Consider the following 26,392-nt stretch of genomic DNA (forward strand, 5'->3'; position numbering starts at 1 on the left):
CAGAGTCAAAGGCTTTGGCATAGTCAGTAAAGCAGAAATAGATGTTTTTCTGGAACTCTCTTGCTTTTTCGATGATCCAGCGGATGTTGGCAATTTGATCTCTGGTTCCTCTGCCTTTTCTAAAACCAGCTTGAACATCAGGCAGTTCACGGTTTAATCGTGGTTCATTGTTAAGTCAGCCAAACAGGATTACTTGCTTTTCTCCCAAAGTGTCCTGAATGATCCAACATATATGCCTCTGTTCTTCTGCTCTTTGCTAGAATATCTTTCTTCCCAATCTCTGTGTGTCCAGACTTCTAAGTCCAGTTCGAATTTCCCTTGACAAAATTTCTCCCTGATCCTACGGCTGGCTGGAGGTAATCTACCCATCTTCTAAACATCCACAGTGCTTCATCTGTACTGCTACCAGGATGGTCTGACTGCCTGTCAAATGTCATTGAGGTTCATGTCTAATCTCACACGCCTTCAGGTCAGCATCTGTCACTGACACCTTTTCCTCTCTCACATTTCCTGGTCACACAGAAGTAAGTGGCAGAGTCAGTGTAATCTGATGTAAACCTGGCACTAAAAAACAACACAGATGACAAACAAACAATTCTACAGTAAGTCATCATATTCCATCGGCTATGTGGAATTTCACAGTAAACCAGATACACTCATTGTGCTTGCTCTTATGGAAAAAGCTGCAGCCGTAAATACCTCTATTTGCTCTGCCACAGGTTGTTCAAACATTTTCGCCAGCTTCTGCAGAATGATGTATTTGTGGTCAGCCAGTGATGTAACTAGCACCTTCAGATCATTCTAAGGAGGAAAGCAATAGGAAGACTTAATATGAGTAATGGGAAACTTAAAATGGCTATAAATATAACACACATTCTCAGAAATAATATATAGCTGTAGGAATTGAATTGTCTCCAGAAGAAACAATGTTATCTTATGGGAAGATAAAAGGAACTGGTAACAATTTATACAAGTGCTAAAACTGACTTTTGAAGAATTTTACAAAGCATTTCCAACTCAACACAGATGAAGGAGACAAAGTTTACACACAAAAAGCAATACTGGTCACTTTAATCTTGTTATTTCTGTAATAAATGAGCACATTTAAACAGAAATATGGCAGCAGAAGCGTTGCACTAAAGACTTCTACATGTAGATGTTTCCTTGTTTTGGGGAAAAATATTATTCTTAAGAATAATTATGATCCCTTTTTTCCTTTTTCCTCTCCTTCCCTCTCTGCCCTCACTTCCTTCTTCCTCCTATTTTCAAAGAATTTGCACAAGCCTATTAAAAGCCATCCAAAAGTTTAGAAAATATGCATTATTTACAGTGGCCAAAGGCATATGAAAAGACAACACGAAAAGCTCTTAGCTAAGCCTATTCATAAACATTACTCATTTAAATGTCCAAATATGCTTATCTTGAGCTAACTTTGCACAGAAAGGAGGTAACTATCAGAATTTTGACACTCAGTTCTAAAAGGAATAATAAACTGGAACAAAATATGCATTATAAATTTTTACATTTTTCTCCTGAAATATCAACAAATATGCTCTATTTTTTATTACTTAAAAATGTCTCTGATGGTCTGGTTGCTCATCATTGTGTGAAGTTCAGCTCATCACATTTTCTTCACTGGGAACTGATCGCATGTACATATATGTCACCAAGATGCAAAAATTCTGTCTCAGGAGAATGATAATCACACCAAGGAAGAAAGTCTTTAAGGATACATGGAACCATTATAATACAAAATGCAAGGCTAAAGCAAATTAGTAGATGAATTATGCAGTTAAAAAAAAAAAAAGTAAAGTAAAGAAACAGCACTGAGCATGAGATTTACAGAATAGCTATACTATCCTAAGAGGCAATAATTGTCCCAAAGTGAAAGTCGCTGTGTCCGACTCTTCGCGACCCCTTGGACGATACAGTCCATGGAATTCTCCAGGCCAGAATACTGGAGTGGGTAGCCTTTCCCTTCTCCAGGGGATATTCCCAACCCAGGAATTGAACCCAGGTTTCCCACATTGCAGGCAGATTCTTTACCAGCTGAGTCACAAGGGAAGCCCAAGAATACTGAAGTGGGTAGCATATCCCTTCTCCAGAGGATCTTCCTGACCCAGGAACTGAACCGGGGTCTCATGCATTGAAGGCAGATGAGCTATCAGGGAAGCCCAAACCAACACTCAAACCTATCTGCAAGCCTAGCTGCAGACCAGCTGAGAAACTGGAACAACGGCACTGAAGAATGTTGCCAGAAACAAGGGTTCTGCTTATGAGTTATGCTAATGCTTGTGTCATTCAGCTGTGTTGAGGGCCAGGTCACATGGGCCATTAGAACCAAGACACGGTTATCTGTTTACATGCACAAAAAGAGATGTTCTCATTCACTTGAACAGATTCAAAAGAAATCAAGTTCCTGTTATCTACATGCATTTAGAAAAACATTAGTTCAGTTACTCTAAATGAGAAGATAAGTACAAATAACATGAGTTAAGAAATGAAGAGGGTGTGTGTATTATCTGTACATCAATTTCACATTTTTAAGAGCATATTTTCTATCTTTCTAACATATTCTCCTCCAGGTAAGAGACAAGAAAGTTCACATTTCCAGAAGCTGTAATAATTACTAGAAGAGATTAGCCAAGAAGACGGTAAAGCAGAGAACAGGACTGATTTAAAAGTTACTAAATAAAAGACTTTATTTTATCTTATTTATTTATTTTTTGGCCATGCTATGTGGTATGTTAGTTCCCTGAACCCATGCCTGCTACATTGGGAGTCTGGAGTCTTGTTCACTAGACCACCAAGGAAGTCTCTAAATAAAAGACTTTAAGAGAAGGAAATGGGAACCCACTCCAGTATTCTTGCCTGGGGAATGCTATAGACAAAGGAGCCTGGAGGGCTACAGTTGATGGTGTCCCAAAGAGTCAGACATGAATTAGTGACTAATCAACAACAAACTGTCCGGATAGAATAGTTTGATCATAAGCATATTCTATTTAAGATTTGAAAAATAATTTGTGTTATAATACAACATAATTATTTACAAAAATAAAAGACTTTAAGAGGTGCTTATAGCCACTTGGATGTACATATTTTATTAAAAATAAAAATCCAAAGGCTTTAACCATTTCTTAATACCACACTTGTGATGTGTGTTCAGTTGCTCAGTCACGTTCGACTCTTTGTGGCCGCATGGACTATAGCCTGCAAGTCTCCTCTTTCCATGGAATTTTCCAGACAAGAATACTGGAATGGGTTGCCATTTCCTATGCCAAGGGATCTTTCTGACCCAAGGATCAAACCTGGTCTCCTGCCTCCCCTGCGTTGGTAGGGGGATTCTTTACCACGGAGCCACCTGGGAAGCCCTACAATTGTGATATAGCAGGTAATTAAGGTATCTATATACTACACATATAATAGACATCACAATTGTTTTCCTACAGTTACTGGAATTACTTGGAGAGCATGAAAAGGCAGGCTTCTAGCTGTTTAAGAAACAGGTCTAAAGAAAGTCTCGAATTGTAAAATCATTTCTGCTGCCCAGATCATTTAATAAGAAATTCTTTCATTTTTTTCCTTTTTAAATAACTTGAAATATTCAGTTATAAAAGTGTCCAGAAAATGTATCTTGGCTTAAGTCTATGAAAAAGCTTTTAAAATATAGAAGAGGTGATAAATAACTTGTGATTACTTGTAGATAACATATATCTACATAACACCTACCCATTCTTCCAGATGGGTATAAGGTAATATTAGCAGTCTTGCAAAAGCTAATGCTCAAAAGTTAACTGGAAAATCAAGGCTACAGCTCCAATAAGCACTGAACAGTGACAGTGCATCAGGAGCTCAGTGCAAAGTAAAATAAAATGACCCCCCATGTAGCTCAATGGTAAAGAATCTGCCTGCCAATTAAGGGGACATGGGCTCGATCCTCAAATTGGGAAGATCCTCTGGAAAAGGAAACAGCAACCCACTCCATTATTCTTGCCTGGAAAATTCTATGGCCTGAGGAGCTATAGTCCCTGGGGTCTCAGAGTCAGACATGACTTAGCAGATATGCATGCACGCACTACCTGACTTTTAATTATATTAACATTGGAAGCCTTTCTCCCAATTAAATTGGAGCACAAACATTTTGAAATGCCAGTGTTTGTTTGTTTGTGAGCTGGCCACCAACAAGTAGAAACTTGTTGGCAGAAGAAAAATAGAGAACGTGATTGAAACAGAATTTCAAGATGACTTGTTCTTCTCTTGGTCCTCTACCCAAAATAAGTTCCCGAGTATTCACACTTGGCTCATCTTTTACTCTGTCTGTGATTACCAAAGACACAGTGAATGCAATTTGAAAAAGGGAAACATGGGCCCTAGGGATATACCCATTTGCACTTTTAACCCACCTCAGTCATGGCCAATAGACTAGAAAGCTGTTAAAACTCGGTGTGTTCTTTTATGCAAGAGGAATTTTAGAGTAATGAAACAAGTTTCTATAAGTTGCACACCAGTTTCGCTGATTTTAGACATACACTGTGTACACGTACATGCAATCAGATCTTGCATTCAAGACAGAGTACTCAAATAATCAATGCCAGGTTTTCAGATTCCAAGGGAAATGCTCTTTCCTCTCTGTGTACTATACAACACAAGGGATACAGATGCAATGACCCAATGTAGGTCGTTTTTCTAAGCCACAGATTTGAGACTATTCACCTGAGTATCTTCATTCTACCTGACAGGGTTGCCCCCAGCAGTGGTCCTGCCAGCAACCCAGTCCTGCCCAATGGTCAAGAGCACTGCTCCCACATGTCCTCACTGTTGGCCAGTGCCCGCCCCCCTTCCCCGACACAACCCCTGCAGATGCTCATGTCAGAGTCCCTGGAGTTCCTCAGTTGTCCCCCTTTCCCATGTTCCCCAGATCCAAACCATCAACAAGTGCTCCCCTACTGATCCTGCCTTCCAAATACACCTTGACTAGGTTTTCTTTTCTCCATCTCCCTTGCCATCACCCTAACAATATAAAATATACAAATAATCTCTGAGTCAAATCCTGGCTTTAGTTCTCGATGCTTAGATAAACTTGCAGAAATATTTAACTTTTTCATTGGTTTCGGATCCTGTATCTAGTATCAAAAGTACTCCTATTAACAGCAACATAGTAATAAAACATGCTGAGTGTTTACTATGTTTCAGATACTTTGCAAAGTATTTGACACATTTTAACTCATTTTATCCACACAAAAGCCCTAAAACACAGTTAATATGGGCATGATTTAATAGTTGAGGACACTTAAGTCAGAGAAGGAGCTAAGGTTATACTGCAGCAGGTGATAAAACTATCATACTATTATTATGTCAGTAATACACATGAAAATTTTTTTGTGAATAGAAAAATGATACATAAATGTCTACAAATGTTTACAGATTTAACAAGGCAAACTGCAGGAAGGCAGGGATAATTTGTCCCTCTAGATGGATATCTAGAAAATTCCAGTTCCTGGCTAATGGTACATTTACTTGACATTTTATAGTACTTTTTTCCTGAAAATCAAAATTTAACATTAATTGCTTGGCTCTAATTACATGTATTACATAAATCTATTTTATAAATCTTCTGTTCCCTGGTAGCTTAGAGGTTAAAGCATCTGCCTGGAATGCGGGAGACCCAGGTTCGATCCCTGGGTCAGGAAGATCCCCTGGAGAAGGAAATGGCAACCCACTCCAGTACTCTTGCCTGGAGAATCCCATGGAGGGAGGAGCCTGGTGGGCTACAGTCCATGGGGTCGCAAAGAGTCGGACACGACTGAGCAACTTCACACCATCATGTTTGCTAAAAATAAAGTTCAATGAAGCCTTGAGTATTCCTCAAAGACGCTTTTTATTAGAAATGAAAATCAACCCTAAAGTTTATCAGTGGCTTTTGCATTTGTTGAAGTTAGTAGTCCTAAGAAAAGTCGCTTCAGCACACAGTTACTCAGTTGGTAGTGAAACTCCAGTCTGGGGCTAAAGACAGTAAGTCTATGGAGTGAAAACTGGGAAGTAACAGAATGCATTTGTAACACAGATAGAAGCAATCGGGGCACGGTCACTTTCAGTGCCCCCACCGGTATTTCGTGTGTAGGATTGATTCTGTGTTACAGCACTTCCTGTATGCTTCTTTGGTCTTATGAGATGGTTGGATGGCATCACCAACTCTACGGACATGAGTCTGAATAAGCTCTGGGAGTTGGTGATGGACAGGGAAGCCTGGCGTGCTGCAGTCCATGGGGTTGCCAAGAGTTAGACATGATTGAGCGACAGAACCGAAAGGAACTGAACATCAACTGGAAATTAGCATTATAATGTGCCAGAAATATGGCTTTTACTGGTTGAATTTAAAGTTCTATTCAGTCCTCAGTCTGACTGGCTAGTTTCTTCAATGAAAAGCATAACACATTTTGTTTTCTATTCCTCGAATTCAATCTCTTTGAAAAAAAGTAGGTCTAGATCATACCTCAGTAAGATCCTATTTATTGTTGAATGTAGCTGCAAGGTGGTGCAACACCTCTTGATAAGCCTTACCTGGAAATTTAGTATCTGCTGAAGTCTTTCCTTCATTTGATGACATCGCTGATTTACTACTGAGTCTAGCAAAGATAACCTGCCCAAGAGACAACCCAAAGTGTCTTCAATAACATCTCGGTTATCACCATTCTCCGGAAAGGCTTGGGAAAACAGGTTCTTGTTCTTATCCATTTCTTCAGACATTTCCTTAATATCTTTGGCAAGAGTCTGGGATCGATAAGAAAGTGCATGTCAATGTTTAGATCTATGAATTTATGTATGAGTCATTTCTTCGAAGAAAGCCCATTACATTTCTCTTACTATTCAGTGATAATTATATCCAAAGCAAGCTGGACCACTTTCATACACTTCTATAAACAGTAGGCAAGTTACTGCTGGAGAGATTTTTCTCAGAAACTTTATATCATTCACTAATAACAAAATATAATATTAATATTTGGTGAAAACATGAGTTTTCTAAAGTGGTATTTAGAAATTCATAATTATTTTTAGACTGTTTTTCAAACGTATTTATGTATATAATTCATATATTTCTATATCATAGAAGATCTGCAATGTAGAACAAGGCTTCTACAGACTCTTCAGTGTTTTCTGCCTCCTACACACAAAAAAAAGCATAAAAATTCAAAGCCTATGAGGGAGGGGATGTATGTATAATTATGACTGATTTGTATTGCTGTAGGGCAAAAACCAATACAACACTGTAAAAAAATTTAATTGTAAATCTAAAAACAAAAATACAAAAACTAAGTATCTTTCAGAGCTTGTTCTACTTAGGCAATTCTTTTCTGCTCTACGCTGCTTGGAAATGCACATTTGTAACTTAGTAGAACTGTTTTCTGCTTCACCTTCTTTATACATAGCATTAATTACCCAGTGCCAGCATTCCGAGTGCTCTGTAGCATGCCCTCACAGACGCAAGCTGCCAAGCTCACCTCTTGGTTGAAGATGCAGGCTTCCGGCTCTTCTGCTAGTAGGGCTGTGGCAACAAAGAGCCGTTCCTCTACATCATCCAGCCAGGTAGAGGTGGCCGAGACCCCGTCATACAGCTTCCGTTCCAAGTCAACGCTCTGCTTCTTTGACCCTCCACCCTGAGAGACAAAAGGGAAGGACAAAGAAGTCATCACAGCATTTTGAGGAGTCAAAGAAAGATACGAGGATGAGATGTGGGGGTCCAGGGCCTCTGACTTTCCGGTCTCAACAGCTCAGCTCAGGGGATGGGGAACCTCATGGGGTCCTGGATCCACAGACCAAGCACACAGCCCCACCTGGGATGAAACCTCCTCGAAGACCTGGTTCAATCCATCCAGCAAAGACGTCACCGCAGATTTATCCTGGGTCTGCCCATCCCCTTTGTACAGTGGCACGCCAGACAGGAGCCGATTTGGTCTGCTGTAGAGCTGGAGGTAGACAGAAGAGCTTCTTTAGGACCAGACGTACTCTGTCCAGGTGTTCTCATTTAGATGTGCACACTGAAACAGATGCTGGAACAGCTGTGTTTATGGAAACCTCTGCTAGAGAAGGCAATGGCACCCCACTCCAGTACTCTTGCCTGGAAAATCCCATGGACAGAGGAGCCTGGTGGGCTGCAGTCCATGGGGTCGCTAAGAGTCAGGCACAGCTGAGCAACTTCACTTTCACTTTTCACTTGCATGCATTGGAGAAGGAAATGGCAACCCACTCCAGTGTTCTTGCCTGGAGAATCCCAGGGACGGGGGAGCCTGGTGGGCTGCCATCTATGGGGTCACACAGAGTCAGGCACGACTGAAGTGACTTAGCAGCAGCAGCAGCTGCTAGAGAAAGATGACCTCGACAACACACCATGTCCACTAAACACGGCGACCACATTCAGCGGTGGCAATGTCTCCCGTGATGGACTAAAAAGTAAAGAAAACAGTGGGGAAACTGCCTGAATTCTCGTTATAGCCTTCCTCTCAACTTATCTTGGTTTTAACACTTATTGTTTTGGTCAATCAGTTGTGTCCGACTCTTTTGCAACCTCATGGACTGAAGCCTGCCAGACTCCTCTGTCTGTCGGATTCTCCGCGCGTGAATACTAGAGTAGGTTGCCATTCTCTTCTCCAGGGGATCTCTTTGACCCAGGGATTGAACCTGGGTCTCTTGCATTGGCAGGTGGGTTCTTTAGTGCTGAGTGACCTGGGAAGCCCTGGTTTTAACACTACTCATGATAACTAGGGGCTTTCCAGGTGACACTAGTGGTTAAAAAAAAAAAAAACCATTTGCCAGTACAGGTAGACATAAGAGACTGGGTTCAATCCCTGTGTCAGGAAGATCCCCTGGAGAGGGGCATGGCAACCCACTCCAGTATTATTGCCTGGAGAATTCGTCGGACAGAGAAGCCTGGTGTGCTATAGTCCATAGGGTCGCAAACAGTCAGACACAACTGAAGCGACTCAGCACGCACACACGCATGATAAAAGAATCCACCCAAAATCCTGTAACTAGATTGATCCCTTGGCTCTCATGATTCCTTTACTTCCCCCCCTAAATTCTAGGTGGCTTCCCTGGTGGCTCAGACGATCCCTGGGTTGGGAAGATCCCCTGGAAAAGGGAATGACTACCCATTCCAGTATTTTTGCCAGGATAATCCTATGGACAGAGGAGCGTGGTGGGCTACAGTCCATGGGGTCAAAAAGAGCTGGACATAACCGAAGCAAAAGAGCATGTCTCCCCAATAAGGACCATGCTATGACCTAGCACTCAAACTCTTAAATGATGTTTCCAATCAAACTCAGTGCCCTATAGTTTTTTAGATCATCTCATCCTCATCTTACTTTTCAGCTTGATTACTCATCCTCTAAACACACCAGCTTCATTCCCCACTGTGGCTGGAATGCCCACCACCCAACATCTCTCTGTGATCCACTGTCTTAAATTCCACATCGACCCTACCTAGCTGCTTTCCACTTTTTAATAAATTGTGTTTCCTTTTTAATTCCCTTATGGAGGCTCCCAGGCTGCTTAATTTTTCCGAAATGTAGAACACATTTTCTTAGTTGTGTTATGGGTACCTAGGAGCAGGAAGTCATATCTCATCCTGAGGCCAGGTGAGGTGTTCTGCACAGAGATGCTAAATGCAGTGAAGGTTAGCAAAGAAACACTGCTCAGAGAGAGAGATGCCTTTCAACCTAGTCTACATGAGGTCAAAAAAAGTAAATAAATAAAAGTGTCTACTTTTACAATTGAGAATAGTAATATACCATCCAGTATACAAACTGTCAGTAAGGTAATGTGAGAAAGGAGAAAGTCTGGAGTTAAACACACCTATGTCCCCATCCCAGATCTGCCTCCTCTTAGTCATGAGACCCCGAGGAATCTTCTAATCTTCCCAAGCCTTGGGTGCATGGGTGGTTCAGTGGTAGAATTCTTGCCTGCCATGTGGGAGGCCCAGACTCATTTCCCAGCCCATGCAGCCACAGGGTCCCCTGTTTTTATTCTGGGCTTCCCAGTTGGTGCTAGTGGTAAAAAATTTGTCTGCCAAGGCAGGAGACATGGGTTCAATTCCCAGGTCCATAAGACCCCTAGCGGAGGGCATGACAGTCTAACTTCAGTGTTCCTGCCTGGAGAATCCCATGTGCAGAGGAGCCTGGTGGGCTGCAGTCCATGGGGTCACAAAGAGTTGGACACAACTGAGTGACTAGCACTTTCACTTGACTTAGAAAAATCAGAAAAGGCTACAGTCCCCAATGCAGGACTGTAGATGTCATAAACAAAGGAAAGGGGAAATCCTACAACATGCATAGTGCTGTAAAGCCCAGGAGAACTGTGTCAGAAACCAGGAACTCAAGCCATGAGTCTGAGCAATGTCTGATCAGGGGTGTGAGGAAGCGTTCTTTCAAAGAGAGGTAGGAAGTCCAGGCAAAAGGTGCAGGGACCCGTGTGCCAGGTGGAGTCTGCCTCCAGGACAATGGCCTCTGGGAAGGGAGGGCTTCCTCCTCCCCAGGACCAGAGCTGGTGACATGCCTGTGAAGGTGTTTGTCACTCAGTCATGTCTGACTGTCACTCCATGGACTGTAGCCCATCAGGTTCCTCTGTACATGGAATTCTTCAGGCAAGACATTCTTGTAGATGGTAGCAAAGAAGACTCCTGGACAGGGAGTGAGAAGGTATGAAATGCCCAAAATTTTGTAAAAGGAACCAGAAATGAATGGCTCTTCAGGATTTATACAGGGTTCCCAGTAGATGTCGGGGAACACATTCTGACCTTTAGGCCAGCCCCCTGCAGGTAACTGGGGCAAGGTGCACCTGTCCAAGTTCCTGCTTCATCATCTCCTGCCTTCCCCTCCTCTGGCGCTCTGTGACTACTGATACCCTTTCTCTCCCCAGCTCAGTCTCTCCCAGCTCCTAAGCTAATACTGGCCAGATCAGGGACAACAGCAGCTCCCCAGATTGCCAGTAAAGGTCCTAGAATGTACTGATGATGCTACCACTGGGGAGTAGCCAGGGCAGAGCTGACCCAGGACCTGGGACAAGGCTTCTATCTTCACCATCCTGCTGTACCACAGCTGTGGTGAGCATCATAGCCTTCCTCTATTAGATTTTTAAGGGGTGAATTCCCCTGACTCTCTGCTGTTCTCTGGCTTCTGCTTAGGGTGAACTAATAGCTGTTATCTATCTGGAACCTTCTGTTGCTATACTTAATTCCACTGGATTTGGCTTGCTTGGTGGAATCAAGTCCAACATCACACAAGGACCCGCCCATCTTGGGAACTGGCCTATAGAGGGGTCGGTGACCACTGTAACTGACTCTGAATTCCCCTTCCTTTAGCTCCACTGAGGTCCCAGTATGTTTCCCATTAAGATCTTCTGAAATGATTAAATACTGGAAGTAGCAATGGAAAATAAGATAACATGATAATTTACTGACAGATTCGTAGCATTTCTTTTGGCCTGGATGTGTATATCCTTAATTTTCAAAGCTGTGGGGAACAAAAGCACGGGCGGGGCATTTATATTTAATGGTTTTTGCTAATGAGTCATCAGATATTAATCTTCTCCGAGAACAGTATCTAGCAGTCACATAAATTTCTACATATAAATATATAATTATAAAGGGATATGTGAAACAGGCTTGTTAAGAGTGTAGGATGAGTCATTTGTTTCCTGTCTTATTTTGGAATTGATAATGAAATATGGATTGCTGCAGTTATATTCATTCCCATAGCATAAGCTGCAAATCTTCTCTGTTAGTTAATATGGAAAAGGAAAATGTTCAGTACCACTTGCTCTTGTTCCTGCTCCAGAACATTCTGAAGTAGTTTCTGCTTGGTGCTAAATTCTTGATGCAGGCTTTCCCATTTCATTCTCATCTGGTCTTCAGCAGGTGATTTCTCCCCTTCCATCCCCAACTCCTGGGATAACACATCAGGTTTTTCGCTATTAGAAGAATAAATAATCTAAGTTTACAATGTGCATAAAAAGGCAATAAGTTCTAGGTAATTTATTACGTGCACTAGATCTGGCCTCTACAATTGGAACCAGATTATCTCAGACATTGGCTTACACTTTAAAAATATAAATTAAAATAGAAAACTTGAGACTAATAGTAAAACAAGTATATTCTTACTGATCTTAAAATTCAACTTTGAGGACAATAAATTAAAAAAAAATCTGAAAACAGCTCAGCATTAAAGATAAAAGTAATTGTAACTTTTAGAATCAGAAAGCATATGATCAGAGGAGTAGCCTTTGACAGAGCCCACAAATTAAAAAACCCTAACCATATTGCCTAGTCTATTGGGAGTTTTTATCCTGAGTCTAAAGAAAATACTACAGACCAGGTCTCAGGACATGGAACAGCAGTACAGAAGGTGGAAGGAAGGCACAGCAGTATCATCCTTAAAGAGGCAGCAGTGTGGCCTCTGAGATGGCTGTGGCTTTGGAGGTGAGACAGATCAGGGTTACAGAACGTTAGATCTGTGACTTTTGAGCAATTTGCTTCATTTCTCAGAGGCCCAACTGTCTCATCTTTAAAATGAAGGTCGTACTTACCATGCAGAAGTATGAGAATTAAATTTAGAGAGGAGAGGAATAATGCCTCTGACCGTATCTGATAAAAAAACAGCCACTAAATCAGTGGGGCCTAGCGCTGATGGTCAGAGAAGGCAATGGCACCCCACTCCAGTACTACTGCCTGGAAAATCCCACGGACGGAGGAGCCTAATAGGCTGCAGTCCACGAGCTCACGAAGAGTCGGACACAACTGAGCGACTTTTACTTTTCACTTTCATGCACTGGAGAAGGCAATGGCAACCCACTCCAGTGTTCTTGCCTGGAGAATCCCAGGGATGGGGGAGCCTGGTGGGCTGCCGTCTATGGGGTCACACAGAGTCAGACACGACTGAAGCAACTTAGCAGCAGCAGCAGCAACACTGATGGTAACGCAATGATAAGAACCTGGGAGACTCTAGTTTCAGTAGGTCCTAGTTTGTATTCAGGGGTTTTGAAGTCCTAACCAGAATCATGTCATCCAAAAGTCATATGCTAGAGAATAATTGTTATTTTGATGGAAACATTTGATCAAGTGAAGGAAAAAAAATAAAAACTTTATTGGCATAATATTACACACTACACCAGATCCAACTCATTTCATATTAAGTATTGAGTACAATGGTTTCTGCAAGTAAGTTTGTTGAAGAAAGCCTTAAAAAATGATCTATAAGGCTATGAGGCAAGAGTTCTACTTCTAGGATATATCTTAGAGAATCTTTCTCACCTACACACTTAAAGACATGTGAGAAAGTTAAATTAAGCAGTACTAGTAAGGACTTCCCTAGCAGCCCAGTGGTTAAGACTCTGTGCTTCCACTACAGGGGGTGCAGGCTCCATCCCTGGGGGGAACTAAGGTCCAACATGTCACAGGAAATGATCAAAAATTAAAATTAAAAAATGCTAGGAAAAGCAAAAAAAAAAAAAAAATGCCAATAGTGTAAAGGCCCATCAAGAAGAAAACAGGTGAGTTGTTATTATCACAAGATAAAATACTCTTAAGCAGTTAAAATGAAAAAACTAGATCTATAGGTATCAACATGTATTGATCTAAAAAAGTAATACTAAGTTAAAAAATAAAACTGATACTTCTGATTTTGTTGGTTATATTAGTCTCTGGATTTTCTGCTTTTTAAAAATCTTTTAAAATAAAAAACACTTTAAAATTCTTCTGAAATTAGGGCTTCCCTGGTGGCTCAGTGGTAAAGAATCCACCTGCCAATGCAGGAGATGGGGGTTCAATCCCTGGTCTGGGAAGATCCCCCATCCCATGTACTAACTAAGCCCATGGGCCAAGTAAGCCCATGAACTAACTATAGCCCAAGGGCCAACTAAGCCCATGAGCCACAACCACAGAAATTAGACAGCAGCCCCTGCTCGCTGCAACTAGAGGAAAGCTCGAGCAGCAGCAGAGACCCATCACAGCCAAAAATAAATAATTAAATAAAAATCACTTTCAGAAATTCTTCTGAAATTACATTTCTTTTGGTTCTTTTGAGATGGTGGACCATCGTTAACACTTTTAATTCATTCATGTTTATATAACAATTTAGTATATGAAATCAGAGGATATTTAATATCTATATAGTCTTATATTTAATCACTGACACATAAAATGCCACCAGCAGATCAGTTTTAAATTAGAATACAGCTTTTATTTTCCCATAGAAAATATTCTTCCTTCCCTTTTATATTTATATTGATTAATTTCCAGTTGAATTTCCTTAGTAATCTTGGAAGGAACCCTTCAATTCTCCAGTACATCACAAAGTACTGGAGAATTGAATTGAATCTTCTTGATTCAATGAATCTATAACCATGAAGCAAGTCATGCTGCTTCCAAAGGGATTTTTACATAAACCAATTCACAGTTGATAGTCTTAGAAAATCTGCTAATATGTTGAAGTCGGAATAGAAACTTTTTTCTCAAAAACATTATTCTGTTTTTTTAAAAATATATACATGTTTTTCTTTTAGCTTCTGGATGTTATTCAATTTATGTTTGTTTGTTTGCTTGGTATATTTACCCAAGGCTTGAAAGACATGACTGAACTGTAATCAACTAGATTTAAAGATTTTTCTAAAGAATTTGCATAAAAATTAAAGAAGTTAGTTTTTAGACTAAATCTTACACAGAAAGCCAGTATTGAACCGCCCGTTTCTCTTTAAAATAGTCTTAGATTTGAAAGAGCAATTTATAGTTGTTTGTCTTTCATCTGGGCCCTTTCCAAAGCTAAAGGCCAAGGAAAGAAAAAAAATATGGCAAGAAAGCTGCAGAAGGTTCTTACAGCTGCTTTTCATGACGCTATGTATGATGAAGAAGCAACGTGTGGACTGGTTCTTTGTAAAAATAGAGTTTGGCAAAAATATTCAGAAAACCATCAGGGGTGAATAAACATCTTAGAAGAACCAGAAATAGAAAATGCAAAGTGGCAGCAAGTCTCGACTTAGTCACCACGGAAGAAACAGAGTTCCTCATTTTAGATTTATACAGATACATGTTATGGTCTTATCAGCATTTCTAAGCATGACCATAACAGAAGAATTTAAAAATTCCATCATATTTTAACACAATTTTTACAGTATTAGGGTTATTTTTATGGAGTTCCTGATTATAGATGTTATAATCTTATTCATCTCTATTCCTTTAAATTGATTATCTATTAGCTGTTATCAATATTTTTTATTCCTTTTTCCCCCCTTGAATATCTTCCTATTTCCTAGATGTATAGACACATAGAGTCAACACTTTTGTCATATGTCAGCAACATTATGTCATTAATTAAATTTAAAAAAAAAAGAAAAGGAAAGAAAACTCTCCAAAGCTGACCTTACTAAAGTTACTTTTGATCATCTACATCTAGTCTGGGTCTTACCCGTACATATACTATATACTCAATTTTACATCACATTTTTTACTTGATATCACAAACTGCTATTGATATTGTTTCATAATTTTTGTTAAGATTATATGGGCAAAAATATTTTCTTAGGCTTTTTTTTTTCACTAATAGGTATTTCTGTCTTTTTATATGGTATTATAAATAGTATTTCCAAAATCATCTTTATAGTATGCATTTCCTCCAAACAAATGCTCAGAACAGAGAGCACTGGAGTCCACAGGATTAAAGCTATTTGAGACATGATGGTTGTCAAAGGATGCTACTACTGAATTTCAGCCCTTAATACTGCATGAACACAGAGGTTTTGCTGAAACTTTTTTTAATGTTTTAGATTTTAAAGATAGTTCTCCTATGCATCTTTTCAATTGACATTCACAGTGTTCACAACCTTTCTGTGATGATGGCAGTCAATTATTAGTCTCATTCTACTGGTGAGCAAACGAAGTCTCGGGGTTGAGTTTCTTTTCCAGGCTGACACATGCAGAACCAGAATAAAACCCAGACCTGCCTCACAACACAGGGACCCTTGCACTCTGCTTCAGTTTCTTTTCCTTCCTACCTTTTAAACCAGACTCTTCAGCTTGAAAATTCTCCCCTTTCTTTAAATTTTCTTTCAACACTTTACTTTCCTGCGGGTAAGACTTTCAGTCTCATTCTAAACCAGGACTCAAAGCTCAATGACTTTATATATAGAAATTGTAGAAATAGATCATCAAGAAAAGTTCCCTGGTGGTCCAGTGAAAAGGACTCCAGGCTTTCACTGAAGTAGTCCCAAGTTCAATCCCTGGTTGGGAAACTAAGATCCCACAAGCCTCATGGTGCCATCAAATTAAAAAAAAAAAAAGTCAAGATACTTACAAGACACATACATTTATCTTTCAGAATGATATTAGAGGAAGATAGATAAGCTCTTGTAAGGGAAATGTTTTGCAGTTAGGTAAAATCATTCAGTCATAAACATCATGAATCTAATTTTATAATGCATTTATTATTTGACTTTCAAAAATGTAGTATTAAATAAGCATCATCCCTGGTCAGATATGCTAAGCATACTAGAGAGAGGAAAAGGAAGTCAGCCATTGTAATTACTAGTTATGCTGCTCAACTAAATGTTCAAAATACAAGATTTACAAGTAAAAATGAAATGATTCAATTTTTGTAAAAGATGTTCAAAATAAAAATTAAAGGAAGATGTTTACTTTTATTATTGTTTTGTCCACAGGGCATGTGAGATCTTAGTTCCCTGACCAGGAATTGAACCCAGGCCCTTGGAAGTGAGAGCTGGAGTCCTAACCACTGGACCGTTTTTCAAATGTCAGGACAACAGCAATAAGAAGAGAACAGTAGACTGTCATCCGAGAAATGTAAAGCGAAACCACAGTGAGGCATCACCTCACACCCGCCGGAAGAGCTGTCATCAAAAAGACCATACGTAGCAAATGTTGGTGCGGATGTGGAGAAAAGAGAATCACGGACACTGCTGGTGGGAATGAAAGTCAGTGTAGCCACTACGGAAAACAATATGGAGGTTTCTCAAAAAGCTAAAAACAGAACTGCAATAGATTCAGCAATTTCACTCCTGGGTATATATTTGGAGAAAATAAATTCTAATGCAAAAATATACATGTACCCTAATGTTCAGATAAAGCAACCTAAGTGTCCATCAACAGGTGACTAGTTAAAGAAGATGTGCTATGTGTACACACACACACACACACACACACACACACACACGGAACACTACTCAGCCATGAAAAAGAATGAAAAATGCTTCTATTTGCAGCAATACAGACAGACTTGGAGAGTATTGTTATGCTTAGTGAAATAAGTCAGACAGAGAAAGACAAATACTGTATGATATCACTTAAATGTGGAATCTAACAAATAAAACAAACTGGTGAATTAAAAACCAAAAAACCCCAAAGAATGAAAGAAACATACCCAACACCACCAGAGGTCTCTGCAGCTGAGTGTTGCGTTAGGATTTCCTCTCCAAGGCTGGCTACTGACTGGAGGAGGCTCTTCTGCTCTGCCAATTCCTGTTCCAACTCCTGCTCAAGGAAAAGGAAAAATAAAAACATCTTTGTTACTTTATGATTTTTGTCTCCAAACACAGTTGTATGTCTAGAAAACCCTGAGAACTTTGGTACAGTATGTTTTTAAGTTAGCACATTATATAAAAAGTGTGGCTTAGGTAACTGTTCAGAAGTGCCTCCAAGTCCTCTGTAGCTTTCTTTGGCTTTGAAAAAATAATGTCTAAATAATCTTGAGTTGGGGGGGAGGTTAAAAAAAAAAAAAACACAAAAGAAAATTTTGCTTGGCAATGGCGCCCCCAAGTGGTCCAAAATGCACTTTCACTTTTCAAAATCGATACTGCCTTGTTCAAGCTGAGATACAGAGAGCAACAGCTCTCTTCAGTTTCCCACTTGCTTGATAAACTGGATCACCACTGGACTCAGTTTTATTTTTTCACTATTGGTGAAAAAGTCTCTACTCTTTGAGTAATACTTTAATATGCCGTATCCATAAAGTGAAGGTACTAATGAGATGTCATTCTTTGAGTAATCAAAAGATGTCATTCTTTGAGTAATCAAAGCTCATTTGCTTCATAGGCAGTAATCTGCAATCCTGTTTTGTGATGGCATCTACTTGAGAGTTGAAAGCAAATTTCAGTAAAAAAAAAAATGCATCTTAGATATTTACCAATTCTCAGAGGCCTTCCTGGGGCTTTTATTATATATAATAGACTCAAATTGGGGCAAGCTAGAAATAGAGGGGAGATTATAATTGAGTTACACTATTTTAAAACTAAGCTTTTCTTAGAGAACCAACTTTAAAATAACCAGTTTTCCCAGTGGTCACAAGTAAATGGAAAGAGCCAGGTTCTGCTTCTGTCCAAAATGAAGATACAGGGGCACTCTGTCTTCAGCACAGAAGGAACTTGTCCTTCTAAAACATCTCTCTCAAGGTGCATGCTTGGCTGATCTGCAGGCGAAAGAGGCAGGAAGTGCGTACTTTTTGCTGCTGGAGGCTGCTCTGTCGCCGGTGGGTCCATGTGCTCCGAGCTTGAGCCAGCCATTCCTGAACCCCGGGGCTCTGAGTGGCAGCCAGGTCAGCATCGCTCTCCTCCTTCTCCTGGGCTGTCCCCTGCTTTTAATGAGGGAGAAATCAAGAGTCATACTACCCACAGGAAGACCTTAACCAAAACAGAGGGATGGCTCCTTTAGTGTGGTCTGAATAACAAAACCAAAGTGACTCCATTTGGATGTGAAACCACATTTAAAAAAAAAAAAATGGTAACGCAAAACCCATGGAACTTATTATGGCATTTGCCGGAAGGAGAATAAATAGATGATTACACTCAGAAATATTAAGGGAGGGGGGGAACTGCCATGTCGAGGCTAGGCTTTTTAGCTGACTGAAGTGGTCAGCAGACATTATTCTGGAATTTCTTCCACAAGAATATAACTCTAGGTCTTACTCCCTTTCCTATCCCCACCAGGACTAGACTCCACTGCCATCTGTTGCCACTCTGGCTTCGACAGAGTGTGGCTACAGGAGAAAGCCAAAGTAACTACCTATTACCTGGGCAGGGGTTTATTATTCCTGCTAGACTATTCCGATGGAATTTAACAGGCCCTAAAACACTGCATGGGCTTCCCTGGTGGCTCAGCGGTAAAAGATCTGCCTGCCAATGCAAGAGACGTAGGAGATGTGGGATCAATCCCTAGGTCAGGGAGATCCCTAGAAAAGGAGATGGCAACCCACTCCAGTATTCTTGCCTGGACAGTCTCATGGACAGAGGAGCCTGGTGGGCTACAGTCCATAAGTTGCAAAAGAGTCGGACAGGACTAAACAACAAACAAAATATTTTGTATTAGAATGGAATTAGTTCTGAGTGAGCACCTTTCTACTAACATGTATTTATATGCCAAAGGATAAATTACACCATGTTGGTAAGACGAATTCACTAAGTGCTTATCAGCACCCACTGTGTGTCAGGCACTGTTTGGGGCACTGGCGGGAACTGGAGGGGATTTATTTTGCTCAGAAGCCAGACAAAGGCCCTGCTGGGATGACAGACAATAAATGGACAAGATAAACTGGGATGGTGATAAGACTTACAAAGAATGTGAAACTAGAGAATGGGCTGGAAAGTGAAGGGGGAGGGTTTCTTAGGCTGGGTAGCAAGGCATCTTCAGAGGTGACAGCTGTGTTGTGTGTTGCCAAAGACGGGGGCTTCCCTGGTGGCTCAGATGGTAAAGAATCTGCTTGCAATGCAGGAAACCCAGGTTCGATTCTTGCGTTGAGAAATCCCCTGGAGGAGGGCATGGCAACCCACTCCAGTACTCTTCCTTGGAGAATCCCATGGACAGAGGAGTCTGGCGGGCTACAGTCCACAGGGGTCACAAAGAGTCAGACACGACTGAGCAATTAACCCTGATACTGACTGACTGAAAGATGGGGTAGGGGCCGCCCGGCCTATGGAACCACTGGAGCAAAGGCCAGAGGGGAAAGAAACTTGGTGTCTCAGAGACAGCAGAGGAGGGGCAAGTATGATTGGAGCATGGGGAGGGGCCGGGGGCAGGCACACAGGAAGAGAACGTTCTTGGGGGTGCTTTCATGGAGGAGTCATCCTACTGAATCGCCGCCCCCCTGGCCTCTGTTCTCTGCCAAAAAAAATCTGACCTCAGCACGGGGTCCAGCCACAACAGCCCACCCCGCCTGACTGCCCATAGGACCCTTCCTTTCTTTTTCTTTCCAGAATTTTACACGGACTCTTACAGAGAAATAGATGGGGTCTGTTTCCCTCTGTCTTACTTATTAGAATCTCATGGTTAAACTGTTTGAGATAATTTGGTATCAGCACTTGAGGTGCAGTGAAGGCAACAGTGAAGCCTAGGGTACCATTCATACTTATACTTCGTCCCTTCTCGGATTCGGAACCACCTCAGCTCACAGGTGCTTTCTTCTTTCCTTGAAGATGATCCAGCTCCCCAGTAAAAGAATGTGTTTCAGATAGAACAATGGTAGCGCCGTTGGTCTAAAACATGCTACCTGCATTTTGCAGGATCTTCAGAATAGATGACAAGGGTTCAGTAGGTTCCCCACCCTCCCAGGAGCGCCTCTTTCAGGCAAGCAGTGATTTTCCTGAAGGTGGGAGGTTTGAGGGTGGTCGAGCTTTCCTCCAGGACTGAAGCTCACACATTTCTGCATGAAGCAGAGTTTTCCCATCTGAGGATGCTCCATTGACCCAGAATAAGCTCTGAGATATGCTGGCTTTTCCAGGCAAGGATGAAACAAAAGTCAAAAGGGATCTGTAGAGGATGATCCCAAAGAAGTCAGTGGGACAAGCTGAAAGCTGTCAGAGCCCCGGTGACAAACCAGTGGCCATAGCCACGACCTGCTGACCTTTTGTGAACTCCTGCCACTTCCTGTCTGCCTTGCCCTTCAGTAAAGGTTCGCTTTCACAGCCCAGCCTGGAGACTCCCATGGAAACTTCTCAGGGCTCCAGCTCACCCTTCTCTGCAGGTTCACTACAGTTGACTGAGAGCTCTGATTTCAAATTCCTCACACCAACGAAAGAGACCAATTGTGCTTGGGAAAATAGCAATTGACATGTCAGGTCTCCAGGGCGGCTTAACCACATTTACACGCAGAGACACATACTTAGATTCTCAAACAAAATCTAAGAAAGGGACTCCTATTCGACTAATTGAATCCACAGCTTTAGTAAAAAGGAAATTTAGCAGCATCAAAAGCATACGACTAGTATGTATTTTCTCTGTGGTTAGGTTTGGTTTCTCAGTTAATGAATTTTTCTCTGGTTGATTTCACTGTTTTGAAACCTAACCCTTGGACCACAGGAAGCAAAAAATGATTAAGGAACAGTTCAAATTTCCTTCTCTTTCCCCTTGAGATATGAAGGTACTGACCTAAGGAATAAAATAATGGTAATTACACTCTCTGAGGTCTGATAACTGTTTTCTGACCTATCTAGGGAATAGGAAATAAGGTGGCTTTTATTCTCCACCAGGCTCCTGCTTGGGTGGGGCTATGTAAGCTGTTTATTTTGGAAATACTAGAAGAATAACCATTTTTGCCAGGAACATTCCTTGGAAGATTAGTGAGGGTTGGAGAATGCTAAATATTAAATAAAATACTTCTTTAGAAAGCATTTTGCTATTTATACAGGATGAACTCTCTGCTCCTTGGATGAATGATAATGTGTGAAAATGACAAACTTACAACAAATGAAGATATCATGTAATTCAAGAGGTATTATAGGCCTGTGTCATAGAGGACGAATGAGATGGTTGGATGGCATCACCGACTTGATGGACATGAGTTGGAGCAAGCTCTGGGAGTTGGTGACAGACAGGGAAGTCTGACGTGCTGCAGTCCATGGGGTCGCAAAGAGTTGGACTCGACTGAGCGACTGAACTGATAGAGAAGTAAACAACTTTGGGGTGGGGTCTAAGAGTCAGACACAACTGAGCGACTTCACTTTCACTTTTCACTTTCATGCATTGGAGAAGGAAATGGCAACCCACTCCAGTATTCTTGCCTGGAGCATTCCAGGGACGGGGGAGCCTGGCGGGCTGCCGTCTATGGGTTCGCACAGAGTCAGACATGACTGAAGCAACTTAGCAGCAGCAGCAGAGGGGATTCACTGGAGTGGATTATTCACTGGTAGGCAGCATTCATACGTGTGTGTATGTGAGCTCAGTCACTCTATCGTATCGACTCTTTGTGACCCCACGGACTGTAGCCTGCCAGGCTCCTCTGCCCATGGGATTTTCCAGGCAAGGATACTGGAGTGGGTAGTCATTTCCTACTGCAGGGGAGCTTCCCAACAGGGATCAAACCCACAACTCTTGCATCTCCTACACTGGCAGGTGAATTCTTTACCACTGAGCTACCGGGGAAGCCCCTTTATTTTTTTCAATAACTTTTTTTTTTTTTTTTACTAAATTCTTCCATTACTTTTAATAGTTTTCTGCTGACTAGGTTTGGTTCCAGATCATATAATCATATGATTAGCAAAGAACTGAAAATACATAGTTTAGTCCAGAAAAAAATCATTACACTGAGAAAGTAGAAGCAATCGCAGTGACTGTGCATTCAGCTCTCACCACAGTATGTGTGCCGTGTCCCCCGCCAGCATCTCTACTCAGGTACAGTTGCTCCCCTCCCTCCTGACACTGGTTCCAAGACCATCCCCCTGCCCCTTGGATCTTATTTTCTCCCTTTTACACAAGACCTTCCCTGGTGGCTCAGATGGTAAAGCGTCCGCCTACAATGCGGGAGACTCGGGTTCGAACCCTGGGTCAGGAAGATCCTCTGGAGAAGGAAATGGCACCCCACTCCAGTACTCTTGCCTGCAAAATCCCATGGACAGAGGAGCCTGGTAGGCTACAGTCTATGGGGTTGCAAAGAGTTGGACATGACTGAGCGACTTCACTTTCTACACAAGAAGACTTTTGCTGCAGTCTCACTTCTTTTTCATCAATTTTTCCTCAACTGAGTTGTTTCCATCTCCCCGTAAACATGTCATTGTTCTTCTGATCTTAAAATGGAATGAATTTCTTCTAACCCGCTTCTTATAGCTTATTCCATTCCTTTGCTCCCGTGACAGTAAAACCCCTGTTTCGTGCCCTCTTCCTCTTCTCTAACTCCTCTCTCCATTCTCGCTTTCATTTCAGAGTGATTTTTGCCTTCACTATTTCACTGAAATAGTTGTAGCTGGGGTCACTGAAGACCTGTGTGTTGCCAGACCCAGTGGTCAGTTCCCAGCTCTCATTTTACCTCACTTACCCTCAAGTGTCTCCCAAACCCAAATCTTGGTCTTCTTCCCACCTCACTAGTATTTTCTTACTCTTTTTTGTGGGTTCCTCCCCATCTTCCTAACTCTTCACACTGGAGTGCCCCAGGGCTTGCTCCTCTTTATGTCTCCTCACTCCCTTGGTGATCTCATGGGCTCTCATGCCTTTAAAGACCATCTAGGGACTTCCCTTTAGTCCAGGGGTTAAGACGGAGCTCCCAATGCAGGGGTATGAGTTCGATCCCTGGTGGGGGAACTAAGACACGACTTACGGCATGAACAACAACAAAGAACCTCTAGAGGCTGATGGTTCAGTCTAGATCTGTCTGCTGAATCCCAATAGCTGATTGACATTAGATAGGCATCGCAAACCTAGCCTGTCCAAATTGAAACCAGTGGCTTAATTATTTCTCTTTCCCCAAGTTCTATTCCTCAAGTTTTCATTCTCCTAATTATCCACAACCTGATAAGTTCTCATCCCCTCTAACCTCCTAACTGGTCTCTCAGCTTCCACCCTGGTCCCCTACAGTAGTTATATCTGACCTTGTCACTCCTCTGTCCCCAAACACTCCAGTGGTTTCTCATTTTCCCCAGAGTAAAAGCCAAAGTTCACACGATGCCTACAAGGTCCTTTGCAGCCTGGGCCCTTGTTACCTGTCTGACCTCTCTCACCTTGTTCACGCCACGCCAGTTGCTGGGCTCCTTGAAGAACCAGGTAGGACCCTGCCTGGGAGCCCCTGCCCTTGCTTCCTCATCTCCGAGCCTGGAGTTCTCTTCCCCCATGTCTGCACAGCTGACTCCTTCAAATGTGAGCTGGGGAGGCTTCACTGGTCACCCTGTTTAAAACTGCACATTCACCCAGTCCCAACTTTCTGTATTTATCTGCCTTATACTATTTCACCTACAGCTCTTATCACCTTCTAACTTAGCATATAATAACACACCTTACTTTTATATTACTATCTGTCTCCCCCAAACATAATCTCTTAAAGACGGACTATACAGAAATATACATATACAGATAGATTTTGCCCTTGCTCCTTCACTTTATCATATAGAATAGTGGTTGGCACATAGTAGCTTTGCAATAAACATTTGCTTAATATTTGTGTAAGATAATAATTCTAATATGTAGAGATGAAAAAACAAACAAAATCAAAATATTAGACAATACTAGTATGCAAGGTACATGGGGAGAAATCTGAGCGAATGTGTTATGAGTTTCTTATGTTGATCTGGAACAAGAATAAAATAAAAACTTAGAATTTATTAGGTAAGCATGGTAAAAAGTAGAGAGAAAAAACAAAGGAAAGCATTCAATCACCTAGAAGCAAAAGTTAAAATGGAGAAAAAAGAATAAAAAGAGCAGGACAAAATAGAAAAAAAAAAAGAAAAGTAAGTAATCACAAAGAATTTAAATAGATTAAACCTGCTCTTTAAAAGTCAGAGGTTTTCTGATTAGATGTGCTTAAAACCAACAAAATATACCTAAATGTTCTTTATATGAAACAATCTAAAATATAAGGACTCAGAAAGGGTTAAATCAATGGAAAAGTGAAAGATATACCATGCAAATATTATCCAAAAAAAAGCTCTAGGCGTCTAAAACAAAAATCACTATAGGGAAACATGAAGGACACTGCATGATAGTAAAAATGTTCAATTCTCCTGGAATACATGACAAGTCTGAACTTGTGGGCACTAAATAAAACAGTCTATCTGAAAAGTAGAACATAGGAGATATAAAGGAGAAATATAACACTGCCACAGGGTATCTTAATCTATGATTTAATCTATGTTTAATCTATATTTAAACATTTTCTTTTAAATGATGCAGCTGCTAGCTTTTGGTAATTATTTTCACTTTCTTTTCTTTTCCTATGCTGCAATTTCCAGGTGTCCGGATTCAAACAACTTTTACAAAGCCTATCTGGAAACCTAAGCCAGGGACTTCCCTGGTGGTCCAGTGGCTAAGACTTGGAGCTCCCGATTCAGGGGGCCTGGGTTCGTCCCTGGTCAGGGAACTAGATCCCACATGCCACAACTAAAGACCCTACACCCAACGAAGACTGAAGATCCTGAGTGCTACAGTTAAGACCCAGAGCAGCCAATGAATAAATATTAAAAACAAAAACCTACGCCAGAATGTGTGTGAAGCAGGTGCGTACATAAGCACGTGCTGTTCCCCAGCCATCCCCCTCATGTATCCCGTGCTCAGAGGGCAGACCAGTCTTGTGCAGAGATGAGCCTCCCTGCAGCGCCACGCTCAGGGCATGGCTGGAGCCTCACCTGGATGTGGAGCTGCCTGTCCTGCAGCGCCCTCTGCAGCTCCAGGAGGCTCCCCTTGAGGCTTCTCAGCTTCACTGCCAGCTGCTCGGCCTCGTCCTTTGTGTGAGCCTTGCCCTCCAGCAGCAAGTTTTCATTGTGGACCGAGAGCTCTGATAAGGCCACCACCTTCTGCTCTATTTCCACCAGCATATTCTAGAACAACAGAAATAAGGTTGAAACTGACACAGCCTGGGCGGCTCTGCAAAGACTGCATCTCACACAGAAACCCACTGCTTCATGAAGTCTTTCATCAAAACAACATGCCTCCAGGTTTGTTTTTATTCCCCCTAGTTTTCATACAGCCTTCAAGAGTGGTATATAGGTTTTAACAATTCTTTGAGCCTCTTAATTTTCCTCTTATTTAAGATTAGATATTATACAAAAAAAAAAAACAAAAATAGGAGAAGCACATTTTATATAGCCAACAGATAAGGAGAAAAGACCAGGTCTTAGCGTTACCCCATTATGACTGTTCTATTATTTTAGTGGTAGAGGTGGCTCCATGGTAAAAGAATCCACCTGCCAATGCAGGAGATCCAGGTTCAGTCCTTGGCTTGGGAAGACCCCCCTGGAGGAGGACATGGCATTCCACTCCAGAATTCTTGCCCTGCAGAATCCCAGGGAGCCAAGAGCCTGAGGGCTGCAGTCCAGGGGGTCGCAGAGCTGGACACGACTGAGTGACTAAGCATGTATGGAATGCATGTTCACACGTTATGCTTGTGGCTAATAACAGTGAAGACACCACATGATCGGCTCTTTTTGT

General features: G+C 41.6%; 1 protein-coding gene and 1 non-coding gene across 16 annotated transcripts in view; one reads left to right on the forward strand and one right to left on the reverse strand.

Annotated features, from left to right (window-relative positions):
- Window positions 1-26,392, reverse strand: part of SYNE1 (spectrin repeat containing nuclear envelope protein 1) — a 494,970-nt gene that overhangs the window by 133,533 nt on the left and 335,045 nt on the right. For 12 of the 15 annotated variants that reach the window (XM_040238711.1, XM_040238710.1, XM_040238708.1 and 9 more), the window contains 8 exons: window positions 25,591-25,782; window positions 18,492-18,626; window positions 17,418-17,527; window positions 11,805-11,961; window positions 7,833-7,964; window positions 7,500-7,655; window positions 6,562-6,771; window positions 700-801 (listed from right to left, as the gene is read on the reverse strand). In XM_040238711.1, the coding sequence (XP_040094645.1) occupies window positions 700-801; window positions 6,562-6,771; window positions 7,500-7,655; window positions 7,833-7,964; window positions 11,805-11,961; window positions 17,418-17,527; window positions 18,492-18,626; window positions 25,591-25,782 (1,194 nt within the window). The remainder of the gene's footprint in view (window positions 1-699; window positions 802-6,561; window positions 6,772-7,499; window positions 7,656-7,832; window positions 7,965-11,804; window positions 11,962-17,417; window positions 17,528-18,491; window positions 18,627-25,590; window positions 25,783-26,392) is intronic. The other 3 variants (XM_040238701.1, XM_040238699.1, XM_040238706.1) reach the window with 1 other exon arrangement.
- On the forward strand, window positions 5,619-5,691 carry TRNAS-GGA. The gene has a single exon. It is a non-coding gene; the product is annotated as a tRNA-Ser (tRNA).

Source organism: Oryx dammah, unplaced genomic scaffold (assembly GCF_014754425.2).
Source record: "Oryx dammah isolate SB20612 unplaced genomic scaffold, SCBI_Odam_1.1 HiC_scaffold_4, whole genome shotgun sequence".
Classification (NCBI taxonomy): Eukaryota; Metazoa; Chordata; class Mammalia; order Artiodactyla; family Bovidae; genus Oryx; species Oryx dammah.